The sequence below is a fragment of the Oncorhynchus mykiss genome, chromosome 10 (genome assembly GCF_013265735.2).
Source record: "Oncorhynchus mykiss isolate Arlee chromosome 10, USDA_OmykA_1.1, whole genome shotgun sequence".
Taxonomy (NCBI): domain Eukaryota; kingdom Metazoa; phylum Chordata; class Actinopteri; order Salmoniformes; family Salmonidae; genus Oncorhynchus; species Oncorhynchus mykiss.
Window position 1 is genome coordinate 65,603,813 of NC_048574.1, and position 20,231 is coordinate 65,624,043.

Genomic DNA, 20,231 nt, shown 5'->3' on the forward strand with positions numbered 1-20,231 from the left:
GTAGAGAGAGAGGGGGTACAGAGAGAATTGGGGGACAGAGAGAAGGAGGGGACAGAGAAAAGGGGGGTACAGAGAGAGAGGCGGGGACAGAGAGAGAGGGGGAGTTAGAGAGGGGAGAGTACAGAGAGAGGGGGGGACAGAGAGAAGGAGGGGACAGAGAGAAGGGGGGGTACAGAGAGGGGGGGCAGAGAGAGAGAAGGGGGGGTACAGAGAGAGAAGGGGGGGTCCACAGAGAGAGAAGGGGGGGTACAGAGAGAGAGGGGGGTACAGAGAGGGGGGTACAGAAAGAGAAGGGGGGCACAGAGAGAGGGGGGTACAGAGAGAGGGGGGGGACAGAGAGAAGGGGGGTACAGAGAGAGGGGGGACAGAGAGAGAGGGGGGACAGATGTAGGAGAAGGAATGTCATCTGATAATTGAAAATGCTTGTTTTTTCCTCCTTTCACTACGTTAATTATATATAACAAGCTCCTTAGTGCATGTCTAGGCTTCCATGGTTGTCACGTCAACAGTGTTTAGAGTGAGGCTGAAACAGTCCCCTATCAATAAGAGGTGTTTTGGCTGCTGACTACTTGAAAAGAGATTCTGTTTTAATACCAGTATCGCATTTTCTTTGGCTATTATGGTCAATTCAACTTATAAAAAGAGTAAGAGCATAAATGAATACATTTTGGTTATACAGTAGCTATGGAATTGTTATTCCACTTGCTTTTCAATCCATGGTAATGGTTTAATGTGCAGCCTTGGTGAACTGGTATACCAGCAAACAGTCTCTAAACTAAAGCCCTCCTGAGAACTGTCAGGACCTCATTTTAACTTCTTAGAAAAGCTTCATCTTTTAGTTTTGTTATATGCGCAAAAAAGCCAAAGTGTATGAATGGAGAGGGCCAGAACATGCCTCTACCCAGGCTGCTATTTTTAGAAGCTGTCCGCTCTCTGTCCTGTCTCACATAAGGAGAAGGGGGAGAGAGGGGGGGGGAAGTCAGGCAGGAAAGAAAGAGAGCGCTCTGTGCTGGAGGAGACGGTAGGAGGACAGGGGGAGGCATGTAGCACTCCAGAATTTATCTGTGTTTGTTTTCAAGACATGATCTTGAGGAATAAACAGTGGGAGAGTTGTGTGTATAGGTCAAGGGCAAGTCAAGGATCACCAACATTCACTCATTTGCCAGGCACGCACAGTGAGTGAGTGAGTGAGTGAGTGAGTGAGACGTAGAGAGAGACGTAGAGAGAGACGTAGAGAGAGAGAAATAGTTACTTCACTGGACTTTATGTAAACTGGAAAATATATTTTCTGAGGCTGAATTTATTGTAGCTGGGGATTTTAACAAAGCTAATTTGAGAACAAGGCTACCTAAATTCTAACAACACATTGACTGTAGCACCTGCGTTGGCAATACACTTGATCACTGCTACTCTAACTTCCGCAATCCATACAAGGCCCTCCCCTGCCCTCCCTTCGGAAAATCCAACCACGACTCCATCTTGCTCCTACCGTCCTATAGGCAGAAACTCAAACAGAATGTTCCCGTGACTAGAACCATTCAACTCTGGCCTGACCATGCTTCAAGATTGTTTTGATCACGCGGACTGGGAAATGTTCCGGGAAGCCTCAGAGAATAACATCCATTTATACACTGACTCGGTGAGTGAGTTTATAAGGAAGTGCATTGGAGATGTTGTACCCACTGTGACTATTAAAACCTATCCTAACCAGAAATCATGGGTAGAACTGAAAGTGCGAACCTCCGCATTCAACCATGGAAAGATGTTGGGGAATATGGCCGAATATAAACAGTGTAGTTAATCCCTCTGCAAGGCAATCAAACAAGCGAAATGTCGATATAGGAACAAAGTTGAGTTGCAATTCAATGGCTCAGGCACAGGACATATGTGGCAGGGTCTACAGGCAATTACGGACTACAAAAAGAAAACCAACCTCGTCAAGGACACCGATGTCTTGCTTCCAGACAAACTAAACACCTTCTTTGCCTGCTTTCCCTAGTCACGTCCTCAGAGCATGCGCAGACCAGCTGGCTGGTGTATTTAGAGACATATTCAATCGCTCCCTATCCCAGTCTGCTGTTCCCACATGCTTCACCATTGTTCCTGTACCAAAGAAGGCAAAGATAACTGAACTAAATTGCTATTGCCCCGTAACACTCACTTCTGTCATCATTAAGTGCTTTGAGAGACTAGTCAATGATGATATCACCTCCAACTTACCTGCCACACTAGACCCACTTCAGTTTGCATACCGCCCCAACAGATCCACAGACGATGCAATCGCCATCACACTGCACACTGCCCTATCCCATCTGGACAAGAGGAATACCTATGTAAGAATGCTGTTCATTGACTACAGCTCAGCGTTCAACACCATAGTACCTCCAAGCTCATCATTAAGCTTGAGGCCCTGGATCTCAACCTCACCCTGTGCAATTGGGTCCTGGACTTCCTGACAGGCCACCCCCAGGTGGTGAGGGTAGGAAATGTATCCTCTTCGCTGATCCTCAACACTGGGGCCCCACAAGGGTGCATGCTCAGACCACTCCTGTACTCTCTGTTCACCCATGACTGCATGGCCATACACACCTCCAAGTCAATCATCAAGTTTTCAGGCGACACAACAGCAGTGGGCTTGTTACCAACAACTACAAGACAGCCTACAGGGAGGAGGTGACAAGACATTTGACTTGTCACCTAAAACCTTCACAAACTTTTACAGATGCACAATTGAGAGCATCCTGTCAGGCTGCATCACCGCCTAGTACGGAAACTGCACCGCCGTCAATCGCAGGGCTCTCCAGAGGGTGGTGCGGTCCGCACAACACATCACCGGGGGCAAACTACCTGCCCTCCAGGACACCTACACCACCCGATGTCACAGGAAGGCCAAAAAGATAATCAAGGGCAACAACCACCTGAATCACTGCCTGTTCACCCCGCTACCATCCAGAAGGCGAGGTCAGTACAGGTGCATTAAAGCTAGGACCGAGAGACTAATAAAAAGCTTCTATCTCAAGGCCATCAGACTGTTAAACAGCCATCACTAACACAGAGAGGCTGCCATCCTGCATACAGACTTGAAATCCTTTGCCACTTTAATAAATGGATCACTAGTCACTTTAAATAATACCACTTTAATAATGTTTACATATCTTACATTACTCATCTCATGTGCTGTATTTTGTACCATCTATTGCGTCTTCCCTATGCCGCTCGGCCATCGCTCACCCATGTATTCATATGTACATATTCTTATTCCATCCCTTTACATGTGTGTGTATAAGGTAGTTGTTGTGTAATTGTTAGATTACTTGTTCGATATTACATTACTACACTGTCGGAACTGGAAGCACAAGCTTTTCGCTACACTCACATTATCATCTGCTAACCATGTGTATGTGACAAATACAATTTGATTTGATTTTTTCTTGGGTATGACATTACAAGCTTGGCACCCCAGTATTTGGGGAGTTTCTCCCATTCTTCTCTGCAGATCCTCTAAAGCTATTTTCAGGTCTCTCCAGCGATGGTAGATCGGGTTCAAGTTCGGCATCTGACTGGGCCACTCAAGGACATTCAGAGACTTGTCCCGAAGCCACACCTGCGTTGTCTTGGCTGTGTGCTTAGGGTTGTTGTCTTGTTGGAAGGTTGAACCTTCGCCCCAGTCTGAGGTCCTGAGCGCTCTGGAGCAGGTTTTCAGCAAGGATCTTTCTGTACTTTGCTCCGTTCATCTTTGCCTCAATCCTGACTAGTCTTTCAGTCCCTGCTGCTGAAAAACATCCCCACAGTATGATGCTGCTACCCTCATGCTTCACTTTAGGGATGGTGCCAGGTTTCCTCCAGACGCGGCGATTAGCATTCAGGCTAAAGAGTTCAATCTAGGTTTCATCAGACCAGAGAATCTTGTTTGTCATGGTCTGAAAGTCTTTAGGTGCCTTATGGCAAACTCCAAATGGGCTGTCATATGCCTTTTACTGAGGAGTGGCTTCCGTCTGGCTACTCTACCATAAAGGCCTGATTGGTGGAGTGCTGCAGAGATGGTTGTCCTTATGGAAGGTTATCCCATCTCCACAGAGGAACTCTAGAGCTCGGTCAGAGTGACCGTCGGGTTCTTGGTCACCTCCCTGACTAAGGCCCTTCTCCCCCGATTGCTCAGTTTGGCCGGGCGGCCAGCTCGGGGAAGAGTCTTGGTGGTTCCAAACTTCTTCCATTTAAGAATGATGGAGGTCACTGTGTTCTTGGGGACCTTCAATGCTGCATACATTTTTTGGTACCCTTCCCCAGATCTGTTCCTCGACACAATCTTGTCTTGGAGCTCTACGGACAATTCCTTCGACCTCATGGCTTGGTTTTTGCGCTGACATGTACTGTCAACTGTGAGACCTTTATATAGACAGGTGTGTGCCTTTCCAAATCATGTCCAATCAATTGAATTTACCACAGGTGGACTCCAAGTTGTAGAAACATCTCAACGATTGTCAATGGAAACAGGATGCTCCTGAGATCAATTTCAAGACTCATAGCAAAGGGTCTGAATACTTATATGTAAGTAAGGTATTTCTGTAATTTATTTGTAATAAATTTGGGAAAAAATCAAGTAAACTATTTTTGCTTTGACATTATGGGGTATTGTATATAGATTGCTGCAGAAATTGTTTTATATAATCAATTTTAGAATACGGCTGTAACGTATTCAAGGGGTCTGAATACTTTCCAAAGGCCATGTTGTTACTAAGAGAGAAAGAGGGAGAGCCTTATTGACTGAATTTCATTGACAGGAGGTCCCAGGTAGGTCATGCTGAGGTCCCATGGGGCAACCAACCGTCTGTCAAACACATTCCTGTGGGTGCCCTTCCACAACCCTTTTCGCCATAGTTGAATCGGGGCTTGAAAAACACCTATTGATTGGACCAGTTGATGGCGATGCACAGCGCTCTGCATAACTGATTTAAGGAAAATACCGCATACCAGACAACTGATGTTCAGGTTGGGTTTAGAATGGAGGAAATGTGTTGTTTAGGAGAAGGACTATGTTAAATACCATTATCTGAGTGTTAGATCAAACTAAATGCACTTAGATCTGTCTGGTACAGTGACAGTAGTGACCTTGGCAAAAACATACACCACCTACCTCAACTTTTGCAAGGTTTCCGTTGCAAACCATTGAAAAATATTTTGCTATGGCTTGCCTTAGTGAACACAACCCAGACGTCATTCTCCAGAGGCTTTCTTTCCCCCTCACCCATTGATGTCTAAAGTGCCCCTGGTGAGATCAAACCCAGGCAGGATTTGACCAATCTCCCTCAGCGAGAGATATAAGGCTTCAACATTAAATTCTGTGGGGCCAGGCTTCACAAAAGGGTTGGACACACTCCCATAGGGTGCCATGGCCCCTAGCCAGTCTGCATTGCTGTGGAGCTCTATTTATAAGATTTGAACGCTTCAGTCCATCCAGCTCCAGCTGAGCTGAGTGCCATTCCAACGGATAGAACGTTCCTCCATCTTCTTTGCGCTCCTGGTCTACACGGTGGTGATTCAGCTACCAGGTGTGGTTAGTCTCCTTGCCTTGTCAAGTTCCTAGTAAAATAGGATTTCATCCACAAGGGATTAACCATCATCCTGGTTAAATAATGGTTAAGATAGGTGGAGTTAAATCTCTCTCTCTTGCCTGCTCTCGCGTTCTCTCTCTTTCTTCCACATCGACATATAATGCTTGTACAGTAAGCTAATCCGACGTCTCGCGATATAAATGCTTGTGTCACCTCATACAGCCTGTTCTCCTCTGAAACAGTCAGCCAGCGATCCTGTTGCTGCAGGATTATTTTGCTGTGACAATCCTGGTCAAATTAAGATCCAACATCTGTATCTGGAGTAGCATGGGCACTGAGCTCCCTATGAACCCTGGGTAAAGCTCACTGAAGTGACTAATAAGAAAGTGGAGAGACAGATGTAAAGCAGGTATTTTGAAGAGCCTGCAGTGATTGATAGCCTGTGGTTGTTCATCTAGTTGGATGTACTGATTTATAAGTGGCTCTGAATAAATGTATAGGTTAGATAGAAGGGTGTTTTTACATTATTTTCCTCTATGGTTGCAAATGCAGCATACAAAAAGAATGAAACGTACTTGTAATTCAATCTAAGGGAATGTTCTCCTCTTTAACGGTTTAACGGAGGTTGTGTGTCATCCTGTGATGAAGAATCATGACAACCAATGTCACAAATCCCTCAATGTTTGTTTTGATTTCGGATTTATTCATGTTAGGTTTGTTTTGCTTGTGTTTTTTTTCCTTCTCTGCTATGCGAGTGGAGCGCTTGGACCCTGCCATCCCTCTCTCGGCGTCTGTTAATGTTGTAAATTATATCCAGGGTAGAGTCATCTCCCTCTCTCTGTCTCGTGATCTTTTTAAAATGGGATCTGGCAAATAAATAGACATAACGGATGGTAGTGGGAGTGATATCCTAAATCTCTGTTGAGGCCCTGGAATGCAGTCAGTGATGATTTCCTACTGTTCTAACAAGGTTTTAATTCTAGATCCATGATTACCAGAACTGATATTCCCATTCATGTTGACGTTCTGTGATGAGTGATAATTCTGTTTCTATGGAGCTCGACTCACTTTGTCGGTTTAACACCGTCTGCTGCAGATGGTTGATAATCGTCAGTGGAAACGTGTCAGTCTAGTCAACAGAGACAAAACATTTGATTTTTCACCAAGCGAGAGGAGGGGGTGCCAAGCATTGGAGCCCTGCCATGTTTGTTTGGTTACACTGTGAATGGCTGTGAACAGTTAATGGCTGTGGACAGTTAATGGCTGTGAACAGTTAATGGCTGTGGACAGTTAATGGCTGTGAACAGTTAATGGCTGTGAACAGTTAATGGCTGTGAACAGTTAATTGCTGTGAACAGTTAATGGCTGTGAACAGTTAATTGCGGTGAACAGTTAATGGCTGTGAACAGTTAATGGCTGTGAACAGTTAATGGCTGTGAACAGTTAAGTGCTGTGAACAGTTAATGGCTGTGAACAGTTAATGGTTGTGAACAGTTAATGGCTGTGAACAGTTAATTGCTGTGAACAGTTAATGGCTGTGAACAGTTAATGGCTGTGAACAGTTAATGGCTGTGAACAGTTAATGGCTGTGAACAGTTAATGGTTGTGAACAGTTAATGGCTGTGAACAGTTAATGGCTGTGAACAGTTAATGTTCAAAGCATTAGGAACACCTGCTCTTTCCATGACACAGACTGGCCAGGTGAATCCAGGTGAAAACTATGATCCCTTATTTGATGTCACTAAACCCTCAACAATAACACTAAGTGGGCAGAATATTAGGAATACCTGCTCGTTCCATGATATAGACTGACCAGGTGAAGGCTATGACCCCTTATTGATGTCACTTGTTATATCCACTTCAATCAGTGGAGACGAAGGGGAGGAGACAGGTTAAATAAGGATTTTTAAGCCTTGAGACAATTGAGACATGGATTGTGTGTGCTTATTTTTTATTTAACCTTTATTTGGACAGGGAAGACATTGACACCTAGGTCTCTTTTTCTTTTTCATGTGCCCTGTATGAGATATATACAGTACCAGTCAAAAGTGTAGACACACCTACTCATACTATTTTCTACATTGTAGGGGGGAAAAAGATCCAATTGGTCGGCTCCTGTGGATTTTTGTTATCTATTGCCAGCAAAATATCCAGGTATTATTTTTCTATAAATGGACTAAAAGAAAAGCTTTGACTATAAATTCTCTGATTATTCAGCAAGTTTCCCTTATCAGCATCCAGACCAATATAATAGTGAATGGGCTTAGAAGTTATTTCAAAGAGATAGCCCACTTAAATAAAATGGTGATTAAATGCATCAATTATGGATTTTTTTTCCATAATGAGGCCAGTGAATTAATTTGTTGTGGCAGAGAGGAGGTAGAACTCTCCAGGGATCTGACAGTTTTCCAGAATTTTGCCAGGTTCCCATTACAATCTGAAAGAGCAGTTACACAATAATCAGAATTTCTGTTTTTTATCTGTGCCATTCAGAGGATGAATGGGCAAGACAGTGCAGGGTGGGTGCTCACCTCAATATTAGGAAGGTGTTCCTAATGTTTTATACACTCAGTGTATTTGTTTATTTACGCAGAATATGTACAGTTTAAGTTTATTGTACATAATTCAACTCCACAGCTGTTTCTGAAGCCGTGGTGCTCAACTTACATCCACAGACATGAAAGTCGTTCAATATCAAAGTCCAATCCACCTATAGGGTGTCTCCAAACATATCCTAGTCTCAGTCTGTCATTCTGTGACCCTAAATAAGGTCTAGGCTTTTCTTTCTGCTTGATTGAGATCCATACTCTCTCTCTCTGTATGTGTGTGTGTGTGTGTGTGTGTGTGTGTGTGTGTGTGTGTGTGTGTGTGTGTGTGTGTGTGTGTGTGTGTGTGTGTGTGTGTGTGTGTGTGTGTGTGTGTGTGTGTGTGTGTGTGTGTGTGTGTGTGTGTGTGTGTGTGTGTGTGTGTGTGTGTGTGTGTGTGTGTGTGTGTGTGTGTGTTCTTTCTGCTTTATTGGCATCGACTTTGTGTCCAGACGATGTGTAGTATTTATCCCACAGGAGATCAGTAATTCACTGGGTCACTCTGGAGAGATGGACACTCTGTCAATCAGCTCAGAGGAGATGGCACGGCTGGGGTCACACACACAGCCGCGCATGGACGGAGGCACGCACACTCACACAGGCACATGATAGGTTCGAGCGCACAGCAGGCAGCGTTTGAGCGCTCACACACACACACACACACACACACACACACACACACACACACACACACACACACACACACACACACACTGATTTGACTTGGCCCATTGATCTGTGATGGCCTTGTCTGCCATTCCCATGGCCTCATTTACTGTAATATTGCAGTTACTGAACGAGCTTCTGAAGTGCTGTGGATCTGATTGATGGAAAGATTAGACACAGTCATGCATTATCCTTAATGAGAGATGATGGAGATGAATAACATTGGCTATAGGTCATTTTACTCTCTGTGAAGTTAACTTCCATATTAGATTCACTCACCTAGTAAAACTGACCCGCCTAGTTAAATAAAGGTTAAATAAATACAAATTCACTCAGTTAACCTATTGCAAACATGCGTTCTCAGAGCACCAGAATGCAGACTTGCTGTACAGTATACAGCCCATCTTTATATTCTTCTTCAACACCTCTGCGTCAATGTTCTTCTGTTTGCCTGAACCACTCTCCCAAGCCAACCAAAGAGACGTTGTTTCCCGACAGCTTCCATTTAAACTCCAAGACCAACTTCCTCCATTCTTTCCAGTCATAAAGGATGCTGACTGAGGCAACAGCTGTGCTCTGTCTGGCTCTGGTGAATGCCAGTGTGACGTGTGTTAATGAAAAGGGAGACAGAAAGGAGAAAATGTACTCTACTGATGGGTTCAATGTGCCGTGCTTATAGACCACTCTCTATAGGCTAGCATAGCATACCAGTCAGCCTTGTCAATCACACTGACTGGCCACAGGGTCTCCACGCTGGTGTCACAGGGGCATTGACCCACGCAATTCGAGGGTAGGCATCAAAACCGGCCAAGCCAAGCCAATCAGGATGCAGAATCAGCAGCACTTCCTGTTTATTATTTGGTTTCTTCCTGTGTGTCCTGTTTATGTGTGTGTGAGCAGGCAGTGGGGGTACTTATGCTTGGTGACTACAGTACTGCATGGGAGTGTTATCCTCTATGGCATGGGTTCTTAAACTTTTTCAGCCTGGGACTCAAATGAGAAATTCTGTGTTTTCCTGGGACCCAAGCTTAAGAAAATGTGCAACTATACGTAAATATCGATACATTTCATTGCCTTTATGCCTAGAAAAATATGCAATATAGACAAAAACAAATAACAATGAAAATCCCATAAATCTTTTTGTGTTTATTTTCCCCCATTAACAACACTCTTACATACCTGTCTAAGTTAGAACTGTTGCTGTTAAATACAACAATTCATTCTGAACTGGAATAAACAGATTGATCACATCACACACACACAGGCTTTTTGATCGTGCAAACCTCAGTCACAGTACAGATAAAAAATGATCAGGACTACTGTACAGGCCTACTGTACAGGCCTACTGTACATCTTACTGTAGAAATTATAGTTGATAGAAAGTCTAGGTTGGAACTGTCACTGTTAAAATACATATTTTTTATTCTGAACTGGAATAAACTGATTGATCACATCACACAGATGTAGACCAGAAAACACATACACACAGTCATAATGAGATGTGTGTGGCTGGTTGAAGTTTTCAACCAGCAGGTCTATTCTGGGCTCAGTTTTTGACAGTACAACACTGCATTGACACTGTTTCTGTACTTGAGAGCCCTGACATGCATAGGTATGTGGTGCCAAACTGGATCAGAACATCTACTGCTTTCTCAGTCAGGCAGGAGACCACTTAATGCTGCAGATGAGCAACCCAGAACTGTGTGAGTGTTTGCCTCAAAAAGCATCTTGCTTCAATCAGTTTATTCCCATTCAAAATAAAAAAGTATTGCTTGTATTTTAACGGCAACAGTTCCAACCTAGACTTGTTTTCAACAAGAATTTCTACAGTAAAATGTACAGTAGGCCTGAATTTCTCATCTTCATCTGTACTGTTTCTTAGGGTTGCACTCTCAGTAGCTGGTTAGCTTGCTTTGGCTAACGTTGGCTATTAGCTGTGTATCAGGTGTTCTTAATGTTTGGTATAGTCAGTGGAGACCTACAAATGATTCCCATTCAAACGTCTAGTTCCCAAGCCTAACCCTAAACCTCACCCCTAACCCTAATTTTAAACCTAACCCTAAAATAGCATTTTTTACAAGTGAGGACTGACAAAATGTCCCCACTTCTCTGAATTTTTGTTGGTTTACTATTCTTTTGAGTGCTTTTGGTACTCACAGTGATAGTAAGATGTGTACATGCGCACGCACACACACACACCCACACATCAGTACACTGAGGTTGTGTCTACACTTGACACTTACATGCGACTTCTGCTATCAGAATGTGAAGATCACATTGAATAGACGGGTCTAGATGCACAAAGTGTCTTTGTGGTCTGATTGTGTTCAGATCTGTCTGACTACTTCAGGAAGTGGTCAGGGCTGCATTGTGTGTGGATTTCTCCTCGGTCTGGACGCAATCAGGCTACCGAAAGTGCATACAGTGGGTGACGTCATTAGCACTCCTTCCACAAGTCTCCAGAAAACGTGTGTTTTGGGACCGAGAGACACCTTTTCATTATAACGTTGGAGGAAATGCAATCCAGCTAGCTAATAATATTTTGGGTTTGGCTAGAGTTATGCTAACCCGTTTGCAATCACTTTAGTGTTGCTTGCTAGCTAGACACAGAGGTTAGCTGGCTAGTTTACTACAATAGTTAGCTACTGCCGTCAGGTGTGGTTGTTGTGTTACTATCCTATTTAGCCTATTCCACCATTTGTAGAATACATACTGGCATTTGAATATAACTTGTTTGGAATTCCATGATCAGAATACTAAAGCTGCATGATCTGTCAAGCCTAGACATGGCCTGACACACACACACACACACACACATCTCTACTGCATGCCTCCTCTCCCTCGGAGACCTAGACCAGAAAGAGAAGGAACGGTGGAGCAGAAAGAGTCAGAGAAGAGGATGAAAGGAAAGGAAGACATTTGATATGATCAGAACCCAGCAGAGAGTGAGAGCAGAAGGAGCCGTTTGTGGGTGTTTTGTTGTAGGGCGGCGTCATGTGGTGTAGAGGTTATAGCAGTGACTCGTGGGACTAGAGAAGTGCATTAAGGGCCACGTGGCGTTTGGCCCTGAAAACCCAGCTGGACATGGAATTCATTCAGAATTATTGCAGTATATTCCTCAAGAGACAACAGAGTCCTAGTGTGAGAAATGAATAACGGTATCTATTCGGTACAGATATCAGTGAGGCAGGCCGTGTCCCAAAAGAGCCTATTCCCTATGTGGTGCACAACTTCTGACCAGAGCTTGGGTCAAAAGTAGTGCACTATAAAATGGATAGGGTGCCATTTGGGACACAGTCATAGTTAACCTAGCTAATGGACAATTACATTTTATGTAATAAAATTAACATGGGAAATTTTCTCGCTCGTCCGATTCAAAGGGTCAACCATCCCTGAAATGAGCCGAAATCCAGAGACAAAAAATGTGAGGTTTCTTTCTGTCCATCCGGTCCATGTACAATGAAGTCTGTTTTACAAAACTGGTTTAAATAAACTGTTCCTCCATTGTCCACCCCAAGGCCTGCACTGACATCTTGTCACAATTAATGCCCTGTGAGTGGCAAGGTGCTGTCAAGATCCAGAACAGACACACACAGATGGACATACACACACAGATGGACATACACACACAGATGGACATACACACAGAGATGGGCATACACACACAGATGGGCATACACACACAGATGGACATACACACACAGATGGGCATACACACACAGATGGACATACACACACAGATGGACATACACACAGAGATGGGCATACACACACAGATGGGCATACACACACAGATGGACATACACACACAGATGGACATACACACACAGATGGACATACACACACAGATGGACATACACACACACAGATGGACATACACACACAGATGGGCATACACACACAGATGGACATACACACACAGATGGACATACACACAGAGATGGGCATACACACACAGATGGGCATACACACACAGATGGACATACACACACAGATGGACATACACACACAGATGGACATACACACACAGATGGACATACACACACAGATGGACATACACACACAGATGGGCATACACACACAGAGATGGACATACACACACAGATGGGCATACACACACAGAGATGGACATACACACACAGATGGACATACACACACAGATGGACATACACACACAGATGGACATACACACACAGATGGACATACACACACAGATGGGCATACACACTCAGACGGCACACACCAACCTGGTCTCAGAGCATTTCGTATTATTTTGTAAGAAAATCCGAGACACTAAAGTTAGTATGATATGTTACGTTTTGTATGGTATGTATTATTTTGTGGATGTTCATCACCCATTTCAAATCAAATTGTATTGGTCACGTACACATGGTTATTGCGAGTGTAGCGGAATGCTTGTGCTTGTAGTTCCGACAGTGTAGCAATATCAACAAGTAATCTAACAATTCCACAACAACTACCTAATACACACACATCTAAGTAAAGGGATGGAATAAGAATATGTACATATAAATATATGGATGAGCAATGACCGAGAGATGCAGTAGATGGTATAACAGTATATACATATGGGATGAGTAATGCAAGATATGTAAACATAATTATTCTTATTTGTTAGAGTGGCCAATGATTTCAAGTCTGTATGCAAGCAGCAGCCTCTCTGTGTTAGTGATTGCTGTTTATCAGTCTGATGGCCTTGAGATAGAAGCTGTTTTTCAGTCTCTCAGTCCCAGCTTTGCACCTGTACTGACCCCGCCTTCTGGATGGTAGCGTTGTGAACAGGCAGTGGCTCGGGTGGTTGTTGTCCTTGATGATCTTTTTGGCCTTCCTGTGACATCGGGTGTTGCGCCTTCTTCACCACACTGTCTGTGTGCGTGGACCATTTCAGTTTGTCCATGATGTGTACACCGAGGAACGTAAAACGTTCCACCTTCTCCACTACTGTCCCGTCGATGTGGATGGGGGGGTGCTCCCTCTGCTGTTTCCTGAAGTCCACGATCATCTCCTTTGTTTTGTTGATGTTGAGTGAGAGGTTGTTTTCCTGACACCACACTCCGATTGCCCTCACCTCCTCCCTATACCGTAGGCCGTCTCGACGTTGTTGTTGATCAAGCCTACTACTGTTGTGTCGTCTGCAAACTTGATGATCGTGTTAGAGGCGTGTATGACCACGCAGTCATGGGTGAACAGAGAGTACAGGAGGGAGCTGAGCACGCACCCTTTTCAATATTTTACCCAGATTTTAGCGGAGATGTAGAGAAGCATATTTAGTCAATACATTTTTTTTTTTAAGTAGTCAGGAGGATACAGACAGCTCAAGAGGTATGCTTAGATATCTTGATCTACTTCTCCAGAGTCAGATTAACTCGTGGATACCATTTTTATGTCTTTGAGTGCAGTGTTAACGCAATGACGAAGTCTATGGTAACTGCTAGCATGCTAGTAGATACCATAGACTTCCAGTCATTGCACTAATGCTAGTTAGCATTGGCGGTTAAAACGGCCTCTAACTTCCTTCCTACCGGATGCCGAGATATAAAAATGACATCCATGAGTTCATCTATCTCTGACAAAGTAGATAAAGATATCTAAGCATACCTCTTGAGCCGACTCATCGCCAAAATCCCAAAGTATCCCTTTAAGTATAATGAGTGTGGCTGTAAATTGCAGGAAAACGCTGTCTTCAGGATGTGTTTTTTTTTTTGTGCAAAATTCACCAACTCCCAGACTGGGGGGCCTTGTCCCCCTCCAGATCACCCACCAGCCATCCAATGTACTTTGCATGATGCCCCTGTCTGTTAGGCTACAGTAAACAAACACTACAGTAGGGAAGGCATTTCTTCAAAGTTGTGTGGGTCGTTGCATTGTATTGCTCACTAACCCCATTGACTTCATCCTTTCGAAGCAACTATTATAGAGGGATTTATTCTCAAGGGAAATATTGAGGCTGGCGGAATCCTTTGCAATACATTATCTCAAATGTCAGAGGTTTACTTTATGGAAATAATAGCTTCATTCCAGTGCATTGACTCTATACATTCATTTCAGTGCATTGGGTTCATATGTTTATTTGAGTCCATTGGATATACATACATTTTAGTAAATTGAGAGAATTTGTGTGTTGTGTACATATGTTTACTAGAGTGCATTGGGTGCATGTGCTGATCACATACGTAGGAGTACAGGCCCAGGGGCGTGCTTTGGGCAAAGTGACCACTCACCTCCTATTTTATTTATTTATTTTTTAACCTTTATTTAACTAGGCAAGTCAGTTAATAAGAACAAATTCTTGTTTACAATGACGGCCTACCAAAAGGCCTCCTGTGGGGCTGGGATTAAAAATACGAAATAAAATATAGGACAAAACACATCACGACAAGAGAGACAACACTACATAAAGAGAGATGTAAGACAACAACATACCATGATAGCAACACAACATGGTAGCAACACATGACAACAACATGGTAGCAACGCAACATGACAGCAGCCCAGCATGGTAGCAGCACAAGACATGGTACAAACATTATTGGGCAGAGACAACAATTCATCACGCCAAGCAGCCACAACTGTCAGTAAGAGTGTCCATGTATCCTGTCAAATGATTTGTCACATGTGCCGAATGCATAAATTATAATGCAAAATGAATCAAATACACAAGAATGAAGCTATATACAGGGAGGACCAGTACCAGATCAATCTGCAGAGGTACGAGGTAGATATGTACATGGAGGCAGGGTAAAGTGACTAGGCATCAGGATAGATGATAATACGAGTAAAAAAAGAACAGAGTAGCAGCAGCACATGATGTGTGTGTGTGTGTGTGTGTGTGTGTGTGTGTGTGGTGTGTGTGTGGTGTGTGTGTGGTGTGTGTGTGTGAGAGTGAATGTTTATTTAAAGTAGTGTGTATGTATAGTCTTGTGAGTGTGCATAGAGTCAGTGCAAGATAGTCCGGGAAACCATTTAATTAGCTATTTAGCATTCCTATGGCTATTTAGCAGTCTTTTGGCTCGAGGGTAGAACCTGTCTCGGAGTCTGTTGGTCCGAGAGCCGATGCTCCGGTATTGTTTTGTCAGAGGTAGCAGAGTGAACAGTCTATGGCTTAGGTGGCTGGAGTCTTTGGCAATATTTCGGTCCTTCCTCTGACACCGCCTGATATAAAGGCCTTGGATGGCAGGGAGCTCGACCCCAGTGATGTATTGGGCTGTCCGCACCACCCTCGTTAGCGCCATGCGATCGAGGGCGGGGCTATTGCCATACCGAGCGGTGATGCAGCCAGCCAAGATGCTCTTGATGGAGCAGCTTTACTACTTATAGCCTCCTGATGTGGAAGAGGTGCTGTCGTGCCCTCTTCACGAGTGTCGGGTGTGTGTGGACCATGTTAAGTCCTAAGCGAAGTGGACGCCAAGGACCTTGAAGCTCTTGACCCGCTACACAAAAACCCTGTTGATGTTGATGGGGGCGTGCTCTCCCCTCTTTCTCCTGTAGTCCACGATTAGCTCCTTGGTCTTGCTGGTTTTGAGGGAGGGATTGTTGGCCCGGCGCCACACTTCTAAGTCTCTGACCTCCTCCCTGTAGGCTGTCTCATTGCCGTCAGTGATCAGGCCTACCACCGTTGTGTCGTCAACAAACTTGACAATGGTATTGGGGGTCAGCGTGGAGTGGTGTTGTTGCCTACCCTCACCACCTGGGGACGGACTGTCAGGAAGTGGAGTGGGTAAGGTATCTGGGATGATGGTGTTGATGTGTGTTATGGCCAGCCTTTCAAGCATAATTACAGAATGGGACAAGGGAGAGATTGAGAATGTCAATTAAGACACTTGCCAGCTGGTCTTCGCATGCTTTGAGAGCGCACCCTGGTGTTCCATCTGGCCCGGCGGCCTTGCGAGTGTTTACCTGTTTAAAACTTTTATTCACATCGGCCACCAAGAGCGAGATCACACAGTCATCCGGAACAACAGGGGCTTTCACGCAAAACTCAGTGTTGTATTCTTCGAAGTGAGCATAAAAGGGATTTAGCATGTTTGGGAGATCTGCATCACTGGGCAACTCATAGTTGGGTTTCCCTTTCTAATCTGTCGTGATCTGCAAGCCCTGCCACATGCGACTAGCAGTGTAATAGGATTCCACCTTCCTCCTATATTGTCCTTTTTCATGTTTGATGTCTCGTCAGAGCTCGTAGCGGGCTTTCTAAGTCTGGGCCTTGTCCGTGTCCCGTTCTTTGTAAGCGGTAGCTATAGCCTTTAGCCCAGCGTAGATATTGCCTGTAATTCATGTTCTTTTGGCATGGATACCTTCTTATAGTCACTGGTCACCATAGCAGCACCCACCCGTAGCACGCGCTCCAGCAGGTATATTTCACTGGTCACCCTCAAAGCCAATTCCTCCTTTGGCCTCCTTTCCTTCCAGTTCTGCTAATGACTGGAACTAATTGCAAAAATCACTGAAGCTGGATACTCATATCTCCCTCACTAACTTTAAGCACCAGCTGTCAGAGCAGCTCACAGATCACTGCACCTGTACATAGCCCATCTGTAAATAGCCCACCCAACTACCTCATCCCCATACTGTTATTTATTTATTTTATTTTTTTGCTCCTTTGCACCCCAGTGTCTCTACTTGTACATTCATCTTCTGCACATATATCACTCCAGTGTTTAATTGTTAAATTGTAATTATTTCGCCACTATGGCCTATTTATTGCCTTACCTCCCTTATCTTATCTCATTTGCACACACTGTATATATACTTTTTCTATTGTGTTATTGACTGTATGTTTGTTAATTCCATGTGTAAATCTGTGTTGTTGTTTGTGTCACACTGTTTTGCTTTATCTTGGCCAGGTCGCAGTTGTAAATGAGAACTTGTTCTCAACTGGCCTACCTGGTTAAATAAAGGTGTTCTCAACTAGCCTACCTGGTTAAATAAAGGTGTTCTCAACTAGCCTACCTGGTTAAATAAAGGTGAAATCAAATTTTACACATAATAAATCTGTGGGGACGTCGTCTATACACTTATTGATTAAAACCGTGACTGATGTGGTAATCTCCTCAATGCTATTGGATAGCGGAACATATCCCAGTCTGTGTGCTAGAAAAACAGTCTTTTGCCTGGCGTCTGCCTCATCAGACCACTTCCGTATTGAGCGGGGCACTGGTAACCTATGAACTGAGGGTTGGGTGTGTGTGTGTGTGTGTGCGTGTGTGTGTGTGTGTGTGTGTGTGTGTGTGTGTGTGTGTGTGTGTGTGTGTGTGTGTGTGTGTGTGTGTGTGTGTGTGTGTGTGTGTGTGTGTGTGTGTGTGTGTGTGTGTGTGTGTGTGTGTGTGTGTGTGTGTGTGTGTGTGATGGTGGGGAGATCTGACAAAACGTTGACACATCAAAGGCAGAGAGCATGACTGGCATTTTCATCTGAGACCACAGCGGCATGGACTGACTACATGGAGATGGATTTCAACTCCTCCACAGCACGGGCTTTTGCATATTACATGGGTTGCTAGAATTGAGATTTTCTGAGAAGCCACGTGTGCAGTTTGTGTGTGGGCTTGTTTACATGTGCAGTATATATGAGAGGAGGAAGGCTGACGTCTGTAAGATATAGGTCGACAGAGAAACCTAATCGTCTCCAAAGGAGTACGCCTCATCTTGCCTATACACTTCCACGGTACGTTTCCAAGTATGTTATTCAGGCAGACTTTAACACGAAACAAAGGAAACATAGGCGCTTGTCTCAGTCTCTCTCCTCCCCTCTGTCTCTCTCCTCCTCCTCCACACAGGGAAGTTCACGTGTATCGAGGTGCGATTCCACCTGGAGAGACAGATGGGCTACTACCTGATCCAGATGTACATCCCCAGCCTCCTCATCGTCATCCTCTCCTGGGTCTCCTTCTGGATCAACATGGACGCCGCGCCCGCCAGGGTGGCGCTGGGCATCACCACCGTGCTCACCATGACCACCCAGAGCTCCGGTTCTAGAACGTCTCTACCTAAGGTGGGTCGGGGGGGCAGAGTGTGTGAGAGTGTGAGTGGGTGTGTGTGGGTTGGCAGGAGAGTGTGCTGTGTGCATCACCACTGGTGCTCACGCAAAAAGGTGTCCCTCCTTCACCGTCTTGATATAAGTGATTGCATATCGATCTCCTTGAAAGATAAAACGGTAACATCATGACAGACTAAATGTTAAAGGTTCAATGCAGCTGTTACCTCCAACATCAAATCACTTCTGGGTAACAATTAAAATCATATCCTCTGAGCAAAGGTCCATTCCTCAAGCAAGGATTTAGCTAGGACTGTCTGGGAGTGGGTCTGAGTGGGGAGGGGGAAACTGAAAATTAGCTGTTATTGGCAGAGAGGCTTGGAACTCTCTTTCTTATTGGTCTATTAACCAATTTACCACCTGTGATGTCATCCCACCAAAACAGGCTGAAATTCCAGGTGGTCTTTTCAAACAGGTCTTACACTAACGGGGCATTATCATCATTTTCACAATTTCACAGCATTATTCCAACCTAATAGTGTGGAAATTTATATAAAACACAGACAAATATAGATTTTGCGCCATTAAAACCTTACATATACGGCAGCAAACAGTATGGGCGGTATCAAGATAAAAACAACTAAATACTCCATGACACATATTTGATATATACATGTATTATGTATTCTCATACACTCCTAACATACTCCAGATTATGTAACAGCATCAATCCAATCTCTGTGAAATGACAACATAAAACAAGCTGCAAACTTGGCCAGACAGTTGAAATTCTATGAAATTCTATGAAATTCTGCCAGATAATGTCAGACTATTCATTCTCTCAACTCCTTGATCTCCGTGACTATGACTTTGTCTCTGTCTGTCTGTCTGTCTGTCTGTCTGTCTGTCTGTCTGTCTGTCTGTCTGTCTGTCTGTCTGTCTGTCTGTCTGTCTGTCTGTCTGTCTGTCTGTCTGTCTGTCTGTCTGTCTGTCTGTCTGTCTGTCTGTCTGTCTGTCTGTCTGTCTGTCTGTCTGTCTGTCTGTCTGTCTGTCTGTCTGTCTGTCTGTCTCTGCTCTCTGACTATGACGTGGTCTCCGTCTGTCTGTCTCTCGGTCTGTCTCTGCTCTCTGACTGTGTGACTATGACTTTGTCTCTGTCTGTCTGTCTGTCTGTCTGTCTGTCTGTCTGTCTGTCTGTCTGTCTGTCTGTCTGTCTGTCTGTCTGTCTGTCTGTCTGTCTGTCTGTCTGTCTGTCTCTGCTCTCTGACTATGACGTGGTCTCCGTCTGTCTGTCTCTCGGTCTGTCTCTGCTCTCTGACTGTGTGACTATGACTTTGTCTCCGCCTGTCTGTCTGTCTGTACTCTCTGACTGTGTGACTATGACTTTGTCTCCGCCTGTCTGTCTGTCTGTACTCTCTGACTGTGTGACTGTGACTT

At 44.4% G+C, this 20,231-nt stretch overlaps 1 protein-coding gene across 1 annotated transcript in view; it reads left to right on the top strand.

Moving 5' to 3' along the window:
- Nucleotides 1-20,231, top strand: part of LOC110533186 (glycine receptor subunit alpha-3-like) — a 109,382-nt gene that overhangs the window by 81,071 nt on the left and 8,080 nt on the right. Inside the window, exon 7 of the mRNA XM_036933620.1 lies at nucleotides 18,598-18,812. Within this exon, the coding sequence (XP_036789515.1) occupies nucleotides 18,598-18,812 (215 nt within the window). The remainder of the gene's footprint in view (nucleotides 1-18,597; nucleotides 18,813-20,231) is intronic.